Raw genomic sequence first — 13,291 nt, forward strand, 5'->3', positions numbered from 1 at the left:
TGTCTTTTTCAAGGTACCCTTTGACATCTGTTCAAATTACCCTCTGGCGTTCTCTTTTTTATTTAGCGTGTTTATTTGATGTAACTCTTGCATCTGCTTAAAGGTACCCTCTAAAATTCACATTAGTGAATTGGCAATCTGTATCAAACTACTATTTAAGTTTCTGTGTTTATGTTCCCTTTTGCATTTGTTCAAACTGCCCCCTTAGCCTTTGCTTGTCTCTTTTATTTAGTGTGTTTATTTGGGCTTATGTTAGTATCTGTTTCAAGGTACCTTTTGACATTAGTTTTAGGTATCTTAAACAATCTGTACCAAATTACTCGTTAAATGTCGATTTCAAGGTACCCAATGTCATTTTTTCAAACAGACCCCTGTGCATATGCTTCCCTGTATTTATTCAGTGTGTTTATTTGAGCTTATGTTAGAGTCTGCTTCAAGGTACGTTTTCAAATGTAGACCAGATTATTTGTTAATCCATAGCAAATTACTCATTTAGAGTTAGTTTTGAGATACCGGTTGGCATTTGTTCAAACTGACGCCTTAGCTTTCACTTGTCTCTTTTATTCAGTGTGTTTATATGATCTACCTTTAGTGTTTGTTTCAAGGTACCATTTTCAATGTAGTCCAGATTCTTTGGTAATCTGTAGCAAATTCCTATTTTAGTTTTAAGGTTCCTGTTTGCATTCATTCAAACAGACCCCTTAGCATTTGATTGTCTCTTTTATTCTGTGTTTGTTTGAGCTAACTTTAGCATCTGTTTCAGGGTACCTTTTGAAATACACTTGAGGTATCTTGAAGAATCTGTACCAAATTACTCTTTTAGTGTCAGTTTTAAGGTACCCTTTGGCATTTGATCAGAGGGACCCCTTAGCGTTTGCTTTCGTCTTTTATTGGGAATGATTATTTGAGCTAAATTTAGCATCTGTTTCAAGGTACCCTTCAAAATTTTTTTGAAGTATTCTTAACAATGTAATGACACTTAAGTGTCTGTTTTAAGATACCCTTCAGTATTTATTTAACCGTTTAGTGCCAAATTATGGTGCTCTTTGTTTCTGTTTGAAGTAACACTGGTGTCTGTTTTTCGGTACCTTTTAGTTTAATGATGAGGTACTCTTTTCGTCTGTTTTTAACATGCAATATAGTGTCTACAGTAAGTTACCTCAGTGTAAGTAAAAAAGTAAGTAAAAATTGGTTTATATAGCAATTTTAGAATGCTCAGTTACAAAGTGCTTCACAGGCACAAAACAATAAAAACAAACAAGATAGAAACAAAACACATATGCAGAAATAATCAGACAAACAAAGCAAATAGACAGACAACCGTAGAGATTAGATGGGAGGTTCTAGGAAGGCCTGAGTATACAAATGTGTTTTGAGTAATTTTTTGAAGCTATCAACAGACTCAGCATACCTGATGGCTTGAGGGAGCAAATTCCAGAGGGAGGGGCGTAGATGGGAAAAGTGTGTAATGTGAAGGAACTATATATATATATTTTAAAGGGCCAAATAACGTCTGTTTTAAGGAACTGCTTTCTCTGTGCTACTGTTTTTCCAAGGAGGTTTTTTCCTTCCTTTAAAAGGTCACAAAACAGAGTGGGAACATAAACACAGTCAGCTAGTTTCATCGGATGCTGTTCACACGTGTTATTTCTAATCAGCATTTATCAGAGAAAAGTGTTCTTTTAAAGTCTTAGCAAGAAAATGTTCATGCAAACATCACATAAATAAGTTCCTCATCCTGTGATAGAGCTCTATGTGAATCATATGCTGACTCATGGTGAGACCCTGATGATATTTCCTGCAACAGACCCTCCCTGGTTTCACATCATGTTGCAGCCTTAGTGAAAATCTGTCTTTATGGGATTCAAATCCTGGAAAGATTAAACGTATCAGCAGTTTCTCTTCCTCCTTTAACTTCTGTTCATTATTAGTGTTATTGCTGACAGACAGATGTCTAGCGATGAGTGATATACAGTAATCTGCGGCTTTTAAACAGAACAAATATGCACTGAAGAAACATCAGAAAAATCAGAAGCATCCTTCACGTAGCATTCAAAATATTAAAGTTTCTCTCCTTACACGACGGGAGAAAGAAGCAGTCCAGGTCACACTCTCAGATTAAGATCGCGAGTAAGAGTGTTTTTAACTTGTGTCACTTGTTTTGCTTCCTTGGATTCAAGGTGATCAAGGACCAGGTGCAAAGGGAGAGAAGGGAGACCCTGGGATCCAAGGTAAGGGTTCAAGAGGTGATCCACGTCTGGATGAGGCTCGTTAATGACGTTACTATAAAAGTACAGAATGACATCATCAGCAAACAGCCACACTTTTAAAACAGTGATGAGAAGGAAACACTCAAAAGTAATATGTTTGTTGTTATATTATCGATCTTGCAACAATATGAAGCAGCCAATGAAAATGCCCAACAAGCAGTAAAGGCTGAGGTCATTGTTCAGCGTAACTGGAGCTACAGAGAAGTTCAGAGAAGTATGAGAATAGAATGTTTCTCAACTCAACTCAACTTTATTTATGTATCACCTTCCATACATATACAGTAAACATGCAGCCCAAAGTGCTTCACAAAATAACAGAGACAGAAAACAACAGCAATGGTAAAATTATAAAAGGCATGATTATAAATAAAACACTTACAAATAAAATCAATAATAATAATGCAGTCCAGGGCTAGAAATAAATTACTTCAAATTAAAAGCTAGTTTAAAAGGGTAAGTCTTCAGTTTACTTTTAAAAACACCCAGAGTCAGCGAGCTCGCCGCTCTGATGTTCAGATGTTTCCACCATTTTGATAAAGGTCGGGTTGAGGCATATAAATTTAAATCTAAAACTTTGAGTCCAAAATTTCTGACTTTAATGTCTGAATTGAGAAAAAATAGAACTATTTTTTCCCTGCAAAATTCAGACTTTTTTTCTCAGAGTTTAAAAAATGTACCTTCAATTTATTTTTTCTGCTCTCCCATCCCTCCAAATGTTTTCCTTTCATTGGCCCTCGTCCTCTTCCGTATTTTTCACCACCCCATACTAAGCTCTAAATTCTCTGTTTCTTGGTTTGCATCCTCAAGGATTGAAAGGTGACAAGGGGGACAGCGGTGCTGCAGGTAGGTAACAAAGCAACTCTGTGATTTGAACATACAGCAGCTGTTTTCTTTTTAAGCTAAGCTAAGCCCCTCGACTTTGGATAGACCCCCCTGAGGAGATAAGGCATGCAGAGTCAGTTACATCTTTTAAATCTCTTCTGTAGAAGAAACCCATTTTTACAGACTTGCTTTTATGTGACTTTATCCTTCTAAACGCTTCTACTTCTATTTTATTATTATTTTTAGTTTTTATCCAACTAATTAATTGTTTTACATTTTATTTGATTATTTATTGCTTTAATTTATTTTTATTTTTTTCATTTATTATTTTTATGTTCCCAATTCATCCTTTTCCCTTTTTTAAATTTTCCCGATGTGTAACGTCCTCTCATTCAGATAACCTCTTTTATTGTCCCTTTAATGCTTTTATTTATTAATCCATTTTTATTAATTTATTCTTATTTATTTAGCCTTGAAAAACCTCTTAAATGATTTATTGGTCTATTGTCACACCACTTCATTCTGTTTAACTTATGTGTATTCTTTTAACCTTGCGTTGCATTCTGTTTTGCATTGTTAAAATTACTCCTCCCTGTCTGTCAAAAGGTTTACTGTGTTTGATTTCCTCTGTAATGTCGGTCGTGATTCATCGTCAATTGTTGCAGTTTGAAGCAGTTAATTGATAATAAATCATCAGATACCTTAAATTAGATAATCTTAAAACATGGAAGCACACTTCTGCATGACATTATAACAGCATCTGGTCCCCTAAACATATAAATTAATCTTTATTTGAGTTACTAAATTGGCTTTAATCCCTCTGTTGTGCACCACTAGGAATACCGGGTTTACCTGGGATGAAGGGAGACCGAGGGAATGTTGGTCAACAAGGATCTCCAGGTGAGCTGCTCGCCTAATATGGTTGGACTGATGAACGTGTCCTGATGTTACCTGATCCTGTTAGAGAAAAATGAATACATTTGGAGATTTAAAAAATAAATAAAGTAAAACAACTTCAAAGAGAGATTTGGAGTTTCATAATCAAGGGTCTAAAATACCCGAAAGGTGAAACCACATACACACCCACTCAAAGAGCCGATCTTTACAGCAGAAATAAACATGTTTACAGCCTGGTACAAAAAACAGTTTAGCTCTGAATAGCTAATTTCTCTATCAGCACTCACTGTCACCCACTGCGGTGGATTTATTATAACTTGTTATTTATAAAGATATTAAAGTTATGAGTTTCTCTGACAAGCTGGCACCCTGTAGCTGTTAGCGAGGAGGCTAAAGGCCTGCCTCAAGTCCACCTCTTTGCATCAGGCTAGGTTTATAAAGTGACGGCCAAATTCCACCAGATCCGTGTCCGGTCCATCTCCAATCCGTCACAGCATCGGATCTGATAGGTTTCTATTCTAGTCAATGTGTTAACTGGATCCGCTCATTTGCGTTCCGGCTGCCTCTCTGATCCGGCAGGTCGGGGTCCTCCGGATCAGATACACAGGACTTCTATTTTTGCCGGATGCCGGAGCATGACACATCAATCTCAACAGAGCAGACAGGTTAATTTTCAGAATAAAACACTCTGTGTTATCACCAGATCGTATTTCACTTAACAACAAACCATCATGATGAGCGGAGCCAGGCCTGGAGTCAACAGGTCAGAGGTTTTCAGAGGACCATAAAGACAACATGGATGAGGAGAGGAGGAGGGGAACCCTTGATTCAGTAAATATTGCAGGAAAACCTCAGTCACATGACTCCAGCTGTCCCAAAGTCCTGCTCCGTGCTGCGTTCCGGAAATGCAACCAGTGGGTGTTGACAGGTGAGAGGGCACGAAGCTGGGCCGCAGCGGATCAGAGACGGACTGGACACTGGAAGTCCTGGTGGAAGTCCTGTGTTAGGTTGAGTCAGCATTTCCAATACGCAGATGACCGTCTTAAATAATCTGCGGGTTGACGTCACAGAGACTACGTCCATGTTTCATTCAGTCGATGGGAATCACTTTCAGACTCCAAAGATGGGCACTCATGTTTCTCCTGAATAATTCAAGTTGATTATCTCAGATAATTTCATCATCAGCATAAAGACATTTTCACTTTTGATGATCATGGTCAAAGCATTGTGGTTTAGATATTCAGACACACTCATGTAATCAAACTGTCATCACAGATCTGGTCTTCGTTTATTATAACGTTAAACTGGAGACTTACATCATCTCCTGTTCTCTTCTCTGCAGGTCTGATTGGACCTTCTGGTTTCAACGGCACTGAGGGTGGGTTTAAGTCACATGTCCTTTATATCTCTGATGTTTGAAGTTAAACATTTTCAAATCAATCGTGTAACCCTGTGAAAGATTTGATCGAACAATACGATGTTAAAAACGTATGAACAGCGTATTTGTGCAACTCATCTGTTCAGACATAAGGTCTACATTATAAACATAACTCTACCTTATACTTCGTTATAAAAGAACATGTAACACATGAATGTTTTTTCCTCCACAGGTCCTGCTGGACCTCCGGGACCTCCAGGTCATGATGGACACAGAGAGTGTAAGTCTGCAGAGAGATTTAAAAGTCCTGAATGATTAAACTGAAATGTGATCATAAATACTTGAGGGGATAGTAACCTGTCTTAAACCCGTGACTGTAAGCTCTACTATGTCATAACCAGGTGAGTTAAAGCATAAAAATCTCTTCATGTCGTCGTCTTGAAGACATAAACAAGGTAGAGACACCCTAACAGTGATTTTACCTGTGTGTCAGCATGTTTAAACCTGCTCTACAGCTGGACAGAGTAACATGGGGCGCTATTTAGGTTAACTCATTTTCGTAGGCAGCCTCAAATGGACAGCTGAGGAACTGCAGCTTTTAGCGACTCAACATTTCCTTCATATTTCCAACTTAAATCAAAGAGACTGAGCTTTGGATCGGCTTAAACTTTGTCACAGTTCATGAAACTTCTCATGGTTTTAATATCTCCGCTCTGAGTGAGAACAGACTTCATTCAGCTTTTGTCCCCGCAGTGAATGTGCGTCTCGTGCCCGGGAAGAACCGTGGACGCGTGGAGGTGAAGTACAACAGTGTGTGGGGCACCGTGTGTGACGATAACTTTGACCTCGTGGACGCCATAGTGGTCTGTAAGATGCTGGGATTTCAACGTGCCTCTAATTTCTTTACAGCCAGCCCAGGTAAGTTCCTCGTCTGACATGTTTACGAAATTTTACGATGTTCATGGTTAACGCAGATGTTTTGGTTTTCTGCAGTTCGTTTTCCATACCTTTATTCTCATAAATACTGCGTCACAGTTTCCTGCAACTCTCAGCTGGTTTTAATCTTTTAAAGTGTTGGCCTACCTTCTTGCTGTAGCTAGATTTAGGAGTGTTGACACACTGAATACGTTTTACTGCTGTTGCTTCTGATTTTTATTAAACTGGATAGCTGTCAGCGCTTTAAATCAGAGCAGCTTAAAATCTCTCAGGAGATAACTGAAAACCCTGCAGCCAATCAGAGTCAAGTATTCATTGACCCTGATTTTGATATAACACCACCACTAAAAGCCCTGATGAGTCTCTCTCTCTCTGCAGGCACCGGGAGGATCTGGTTGGATGACATGCACTGTGCGGGGACAGAGGGAGATATCTTTGACTGCCCTCACCCTGGAGTTGGTGTGAACAACTGTCAGCACTCTGAGGACGTCGGAGTAAGCTGTGTTTAACCTGACTCTGAGCTGAGTCTGTTCAGATTGATTGGAATGCCGGGAGAAAAAGACTGTCTCATGTTCATGTCGCACCGTGGAGAGGAGAGACAAATCATACTCACAGCTGGATCTTAGGACGAGGACAAAAAGTTCATTTATTGCTTCATACATTAGTTTAAATACTAACAGAATCATGCTGATAACGTACCAAAGCTACTGTTTCTAAATTCTGATTATGTGGGCTTCCTTCAAACACCTCTGCACAGAGACAGGCTGCAGCCTCACCGGGTCAGGCGACATGCTCTACCTACCCCTACGCCCCCCCATGCCAAAAAAACACAAGGGTCAGATGATGCTCCTTCAACCTGATGAGGATTGTTTGTAAGAGACAGCTGTCCCTCTGTTTCCCTCTTCTTTTACTTTAACTTCCTGCTGTGAAAAACTTAAACCAGCAGTGTGTACGATTCAAAGCCTCCTAGTGGTGAGGTTGGAGATTGTAACGAACTATTACCACTCTCAGCAACCTCCCCCTTATAAACATAATCATGTGTTGTACAGTCCTGAACACTGACTCAAACTCTGTTCTCTGCACACAAACAATTAAAGAATAAACTTCATCTGTATTCTGATCACGCCATCGCAGTCTTACATTTACAACAAACACCACTTTGTATAATACTCTTATAAACGGATTATTTTAGAAGTGAGAGGATGATTAATGATTGTCATAATTTTCACAAGACATCACACACTTATGGCCCCGCCCCCTGGAGGGTAAGAAAGGCATCCTCCTGCTACGAGCCAGCGCTCTCTGCTGCCGACTGCGTATATAAACTCTTAAAAATGTCTGACAGTTGCTGTTCAATTGTATGACAAGGAAACGAGGATCAGACTGGATTCATTCTATTAGATGCTCTGCTGTCCCCGCTGAGGGAACAAAACAAGGAACAAAGTCCACACATCTTTGAGCTTTGAACATTTCATTAACGGTAAGTTGAAGCAAATACAAAGTATTTTAATTCATGTATGTTATGTCGATGTCTTTCTGTCATGGTCGCTGTGCTCGGACCGATGTAAATAACTCCAGCGCTAACTTGTTGAAACCGCTAGCTAACCAGCTAAAGCTAGCTTAGCAATAACGTCTCTGTTTTCACAGTCAGACTCTTTTATCCTGACAGTCTGGTGATAAAGTGGACTGAGGTAAGGTTAGGAGAACGTTTATATTTAGTGTGGAGGAGGGAGAGACGGTTTTACACGAGTTTCTCACCCTACAGCCCTCAAGCTGCAGCGTTACTGACCCAACCGGATCCAAACACATTTATCTGTCTGTACTTTTGTAGGCTTTCATCCTGGCGGCGGTGTAAAGGGAAGGATTCCTGTTTAGACAAATGTAAACATCACCGATGTGAAGTTCTTGTAAGGATTCAGTTGTTTTAAGCGACTGAAATAGTGAAGCTGTTGATGAGTCACGAGTGCCTGAAGCTTAAAGTTTTGTGAAGTGCCTTAACGCTTTTAAAATGTTAGCCTCAATAAGATGTGGCAAAATCCCGGTATGAGTGTGAACATGTGATCGATCATGCAGATTTCCTCATGAACTCTGGTCTGAACACAGACGTTTAAACACTGGAAAAACTTTTGTTTTCCTAAAAGTTCTGGGCGTCTTTTCAGTGATGGTGTCACTTTGGATGCATGCTTTTATTTTTTGGGATTGACCTGTTTTATTAAATCTTCTCCTGGAGTACTTAAAGGTACAGGAGTGTGGATATTGGATGAAACTCACAATCCTTTCCGACTCCAAACTTCAGACTTTAAAACTGTCAATAAAGTTTTGCCTCCTCATCGATTACTCGTTTCTATCCTGAGCTGACCTCCTTCCTCCTCCTCCTCCTCGCTGCAGAGTGTGAAGCTGTTGAGTGTTGCTGCTTCAGCACATGTGTAAGCAGAGCATATGATGAAGCAACAACGAAACAAATCGTCTTTTAAGATTTCGACACTCATCTCACTTGAATGCTCTTTTTCTATTTTGCAACCTCTCTTCCTCTTTTTGCACAACGCGTATACTGCAGCTGGATGTCAGGATTTTAACTCCCTCTCGCTTCAATCAGCACCTCTATCCCTTTCTCCAACACGGTCCCAGCAGATGTGTGTCTAACATGAGTCTGGTCCTGCTGGAGGTTTCTGCCTGTTAAAGGAAGTTTGTCCTTGCCACTGTAACTTGCTAAATGCTGCAAAGTGCTCTGCTCATGGTGGATTAAGATGAGATCAGACTGAGTCCTGTCTGTAAGATGGGACTGGATCTGATCCTGTCTTGATGTTGGGTCTTTGTTAATAATAGAACATAGAGTACGGTCTAGAGTTCGAAAAGAGTCTTAAGTAAATGTACCTGGAAGCTTTCAGGAGTTTAGTGCGTGAGTGTAATCCTAACAGAGCTCTTTATGAACATTATTAGATTTTGTGCAAGGGCAGTTGTTAAAGGCCACATATTCTCATGTTGCTTACATTTATCTACATTTCTTACATTGTCTCCTTTGGTGTACAGATAAATCAGACATTGATTGAAGTAGCAGATTTGACCACTAGGTGGCGACAGTGTGTAATTTTTCTTTGAAGATGTAGAGCTGGATATCTGAGAGGAACAGGAGAGCTCTGAAGAAAGAAGATTTCAGTGTTTAACAGAAAAACTCTGCAGAAGATAAAATACATCATGAGATATGATAATAAGAGCTTCAGTATGATGCAGACTCATAGAGAGGCTTCATTAAAGCATGTTCACTTCAGGCCTAATGAGAGATTTCTGATTTTGCACATTTACAAACAATTCAGATACAGTTTTTAAAGGATACCTGATTCACATTTTACAGAACGAACATGTTACTGCAGATAAGTGAGTCGTCTTTGCTCCAGCTCTTTGAAATAAAGAAACCGATCCGCTTTGTGTTTCCCAGTAGGATGAAAACTTCTCTAACTCATCCTCACGCTGCTGAACCCTGCTGTAGTTTCGTCTCGTGTCATTTTAATACTTTCCCGGACTCCGTCTCCTCTTGCCCTCGGGATGTTTGTCTGTGATTGATGTCTGACATTTTCCTCTGGTTGTCCAAATGTTCGACGCTCCAAGCTCTAAAATAAAGCTGACACACACACAAATGCTTTCTAGAAGCGTTTTCTATCAGCGGATACTTTCTGTCTCCTGAAATGACTTTCCCTAAAGTTAGTTGATCACTTCTCTGTTTGTGTTTCAGATCTGAAGCCGGCGAGGCCCAGGAGACTGTGCTGCTTTTATTTCACTGTTGTTTACTCCAGCCTCGATGCTGTCCTCATTTATAAAGGTATCACTGTATGCAGATGGCTTTATTTATCATGCATTATATACGAGAATAAATATTATTTACATATCTGTTTGTTAGCGCAACATAATAATGTTTATGATTCTCTCTCTCTCATGCAGTTTCCACCTTGGAGTCCTCGCTGTGTGAATCCGCTGCACGATGAAAACTGAACTCTTCTTCATAACTTCACTTGAGAAATAAAGTCCCAGCCACACTGAGCTCCATGAATGAGCAGAAGAGACTGCTCTGCAAACTCCTTGATGTTCAGTCTTTGCAAGGACCTCACGATGAGTCAGGAGAGAGGGCCACACAGTTAAGTCAACCTGCAGCCGTGAACAGATGAGGTTAGTAAGATGACTTAAAATCCATAGAATGAAAAGGTTGTGCATTAGAGTATCTGTACACCCGCCTAAAAACAACACAGAGTGAAAGTTCCTCCATGTAAAGGTTCAGTTTGTTAGCATAAAGGTGCACACTCGTTGCAGGAGACATTAGCTTTCAGCTGCAGCTCCAGTGATGATCCCAGCGTTGATGACCTGTCATCTCCTGTCAGACGGCTGATGAGAACCAGCTGATGGATGAGCCGCAGCCATTATTTCACATCCCCTCGCAACTTAGTCCGAGCTCTGACATTTCCTGTGTGAGATATCTATCAGGGCCGGACTTTTACTGCAGAGCACAAATCACTATAGGTGCATTTCGACCAAGAGTTCCTGGGTCTTTTAGCCCCCAGAGCTACTTTACCCGGAACTAAAAGGTTCCCTTGCCCCCATTGTTGTCTGCGATTTGACTGCGGGCCAAAGGTAGATGGTAGATAGAGGGCAGTAATACAAAGAGGAATGCCATTCATCACAGATGACACCATAGAAGCAGACGGACAGGCAGGTATCATTATGAGCAACACAACAGTTAGCCTGTTAGCATGAAGAGACTCAGTTTGTTCTGTTTTAGATGGTGCTATATTTCATCACAGATGGATTCACTGAATCAACACGTGAGAGGAGATAAGCGCGAGTAGCAAAGACGTTTCAACACGGCTTTAAAATCGTTTTAAACTTAAAAAGCCATGGCAGAGTTCGACCAGTGTTTTAGTTTAAACTGCGACCCTGTTAACGGCCGACTTTCAGCCGGATGCATCCCTAATAAACGTCTTTAGATGATCATTAAATATCTGATGAGGATATTTTGAAATGTTAATAAAAAACTAAACTAGTTTTCATTCCCAGGAACTCCCTCTGTCTTTCAACAGCTGTGTAAACTCCACAAACACTGACACGTTCAGCCGAAGGTCTCCAGTTTACAGGGTTACTTTTAAAACCGTAACACCGGGAGAGACGCATTAGCGTGGGCTTAGTGAAGACTACTGTTACAAGCTGCTAAATCAAGTGAATCACAGCTTCTTCTTTTGAAAAGTACACACACATACAAAAAAGATAGAACAAAAAAAAAACTAATGAAAGAAAGAGAAATCAAGTGAATCACAGATGTGTGTGATGTTATTGTGGACGGTGGGTGGAATAAAAAAACTGTGGTTAACCTACCAATCAGACACGTTCAGCATTGCATGCCCTGCCCCCGAAAGTCCCAGGACCTGAAGTAATACCCCCTAGCAGGGTATTTTTAGGGAGGAGATTATCTACCTCTGAACTAAATTTAGACCCTGAGTCCACTGGTCGAAACGCACGTAGTTCTGGGGGAAAATTCCTGCGGTCGAAAAATGCCTTGAGTCTGTTTTAAGGAACCCTTTAGCATCCAAAAGGGGGAAACTGGATGAGACCTTGCTGTGTGTTTGTGAAGACAAATTCAGAAACAGATTAAATACAGCCTCCTTAGTCCAATAATTAAAGCTCCTGTAAGTATGTGATGTCTTTGGTGCCCCCTGTGGACAAAGCAATACCTCATTTATCATGTATTGAGATTATATTAACTTCATCTGAATCCTTCCCATTGTTGGCTGACTGACAGCTCAGAATTTTCACCCTCATGGTGTTGTTTGTGTTTAGAGCTCATGTCAAGACATTATTAATTTCAGTCTGTTTTATAATCAGCTAAAAAAAAATCCCTCACAGGAGCTTTAAAGGCGTTTCTACAGTCACAGGGGAATATCACACTTTAAAGGTACCACCTGTCTTAATCAGACCCTGCGTGTAAACATAGTGAGTGAGTCGCCTGCAGCTTCATGTTGTATACATCGTCTATGCATCCTGTTTATAATCAGCAGACATAAGAAAACAGAGTAGTAGTTGTATTCTGAGGAGAGTCTGAGTGTGCAGCAGAAACCTTACTCTGTGAATCACACGCTGCAGACTCACAGTAATACTCTATAAGATGTTTCCTGCAGCAGACCCCTCCCAGGTTTACATCAGGTTTCAGGTTCAGTTAATGCACCACATGAGGTGTTTGAAATCCTGCAGAGAAAAACCAATCAGCAGGTTTTTATGAAGATTTCAGCTCCTCACCCTCCTCTGACTTCTGTTCATTGATAGTGATGTTGCTGACACAATGAGTGGGCTTTAATCATACACTACAGTGGGAACAGCACCTTGCTAACAGTGCACTTGTTCAGACAGTCCTCCTAAACTTCTTCAATCTGGGAAAAAGTCACTAAAGCATTGTTGTCTGAAGATGCTTTTCGACCACAGGAACTATCCCCAGGAACTAGGGACCTTTAGAGGAACTCCGCACGTTTCGACAGCAGGAACCAGGGTCCAAATTGAGATCCTGGGTAGGAATTTCCAAAGGTCCAGGAACTTTGGGGGCAGGGCCTGCAATGCTGAACGTCTCTGATTGGTAGAGTACCCTCAGTGTTTTTATTTCCCCCTCCGTCCACAATAACACCACACACCCCTGTGATCCACTCGGTTTAATACCTCCTGAACATTGGTCTTCTCTGAACCTGTCAGCTCCCTGTGTTCCAGTCTGAAGAGTGACCCTCCAAACTGGAGACCTTCAGCTGAATGTGTCAGTGTTTGTGGAGTTTACAACAGCTGTTGAAACACAGGAATGCATCCTAGTTAAATTTTTATTCAAATGGCCAAATATCCTCATCAGATATTTAATGATCATCTAAAGACGTTTATGAGGGATGCATCCAGCTGAAAGTCTCCAGTTAACAGGGTCGCTCTTTAAACTGGTACATCGGTCCATCTCTGACATGGCTTTAAAATCTGT

General features: G+C 40.5%; 1 protein-coding gene across 1 annotated transcript in view; it reads left to right on the forward strand.

Moving 5' to 3' along the window:
- The window catches only part of marco (macrophage receptor with collagenous structure), a 14,921-nt gene extending 7,495 nt beyond the window's left edge, over nucleotides 1-7,426 (forward strand). Inside the window, exons 8-14 of the mRNA XM_034694648.1 lie at nucleotides 2,181-2,231; nucleotides 3,078-3,113; nucleotides 3,930-3,992; nucleotides 5,332-5,367; nucleotides 5,600-5,647; nucleotides 6,121-6,285; nucleotides 6,682-7,426. Coding sequence (XP_034550539.1) covers nucleotides 2,181-2,231; nucleotides 3,078-3,113; nucleotides 3,930-3,992; nucleotides 5,332-5,367; nucleotides 5,600-5,647; nucleotides 6,121-6,285; nucleotides 6,682-6,812 — 530 coding nt within the window. The 3' untranslated portion in view covers nucleotides 6,813-7,426. The remainder of the gene's footprint in view (nucleotides 1-2,180; nucleotides 2,232-3,077; nucleotides 3,114-3,929; nucleotides 3,993-5,331; nucleotides 5,368-5,599; nucleotides 5,648-6,120; nucleotides 6,286-6,681) is intronic.
- Nucleotides 7,427-13,291: the final 5,865 nt, after the last annotated feature.

This window comes from Notolabrus celidotus, chromosome 10 (genome assembly GCF_009762535.1).
Source record: "Notolabrus celidotus isolate fNotCel1 chromosome 10, fNotCel1.pri, whole genome shotgun sequence".
Lineage (NCBI taxonomy): Eukaryota > Metazoa > Chordata > Actinopteri > Labriformes > Labridae > Notolabrus > Notolabrus celidotus.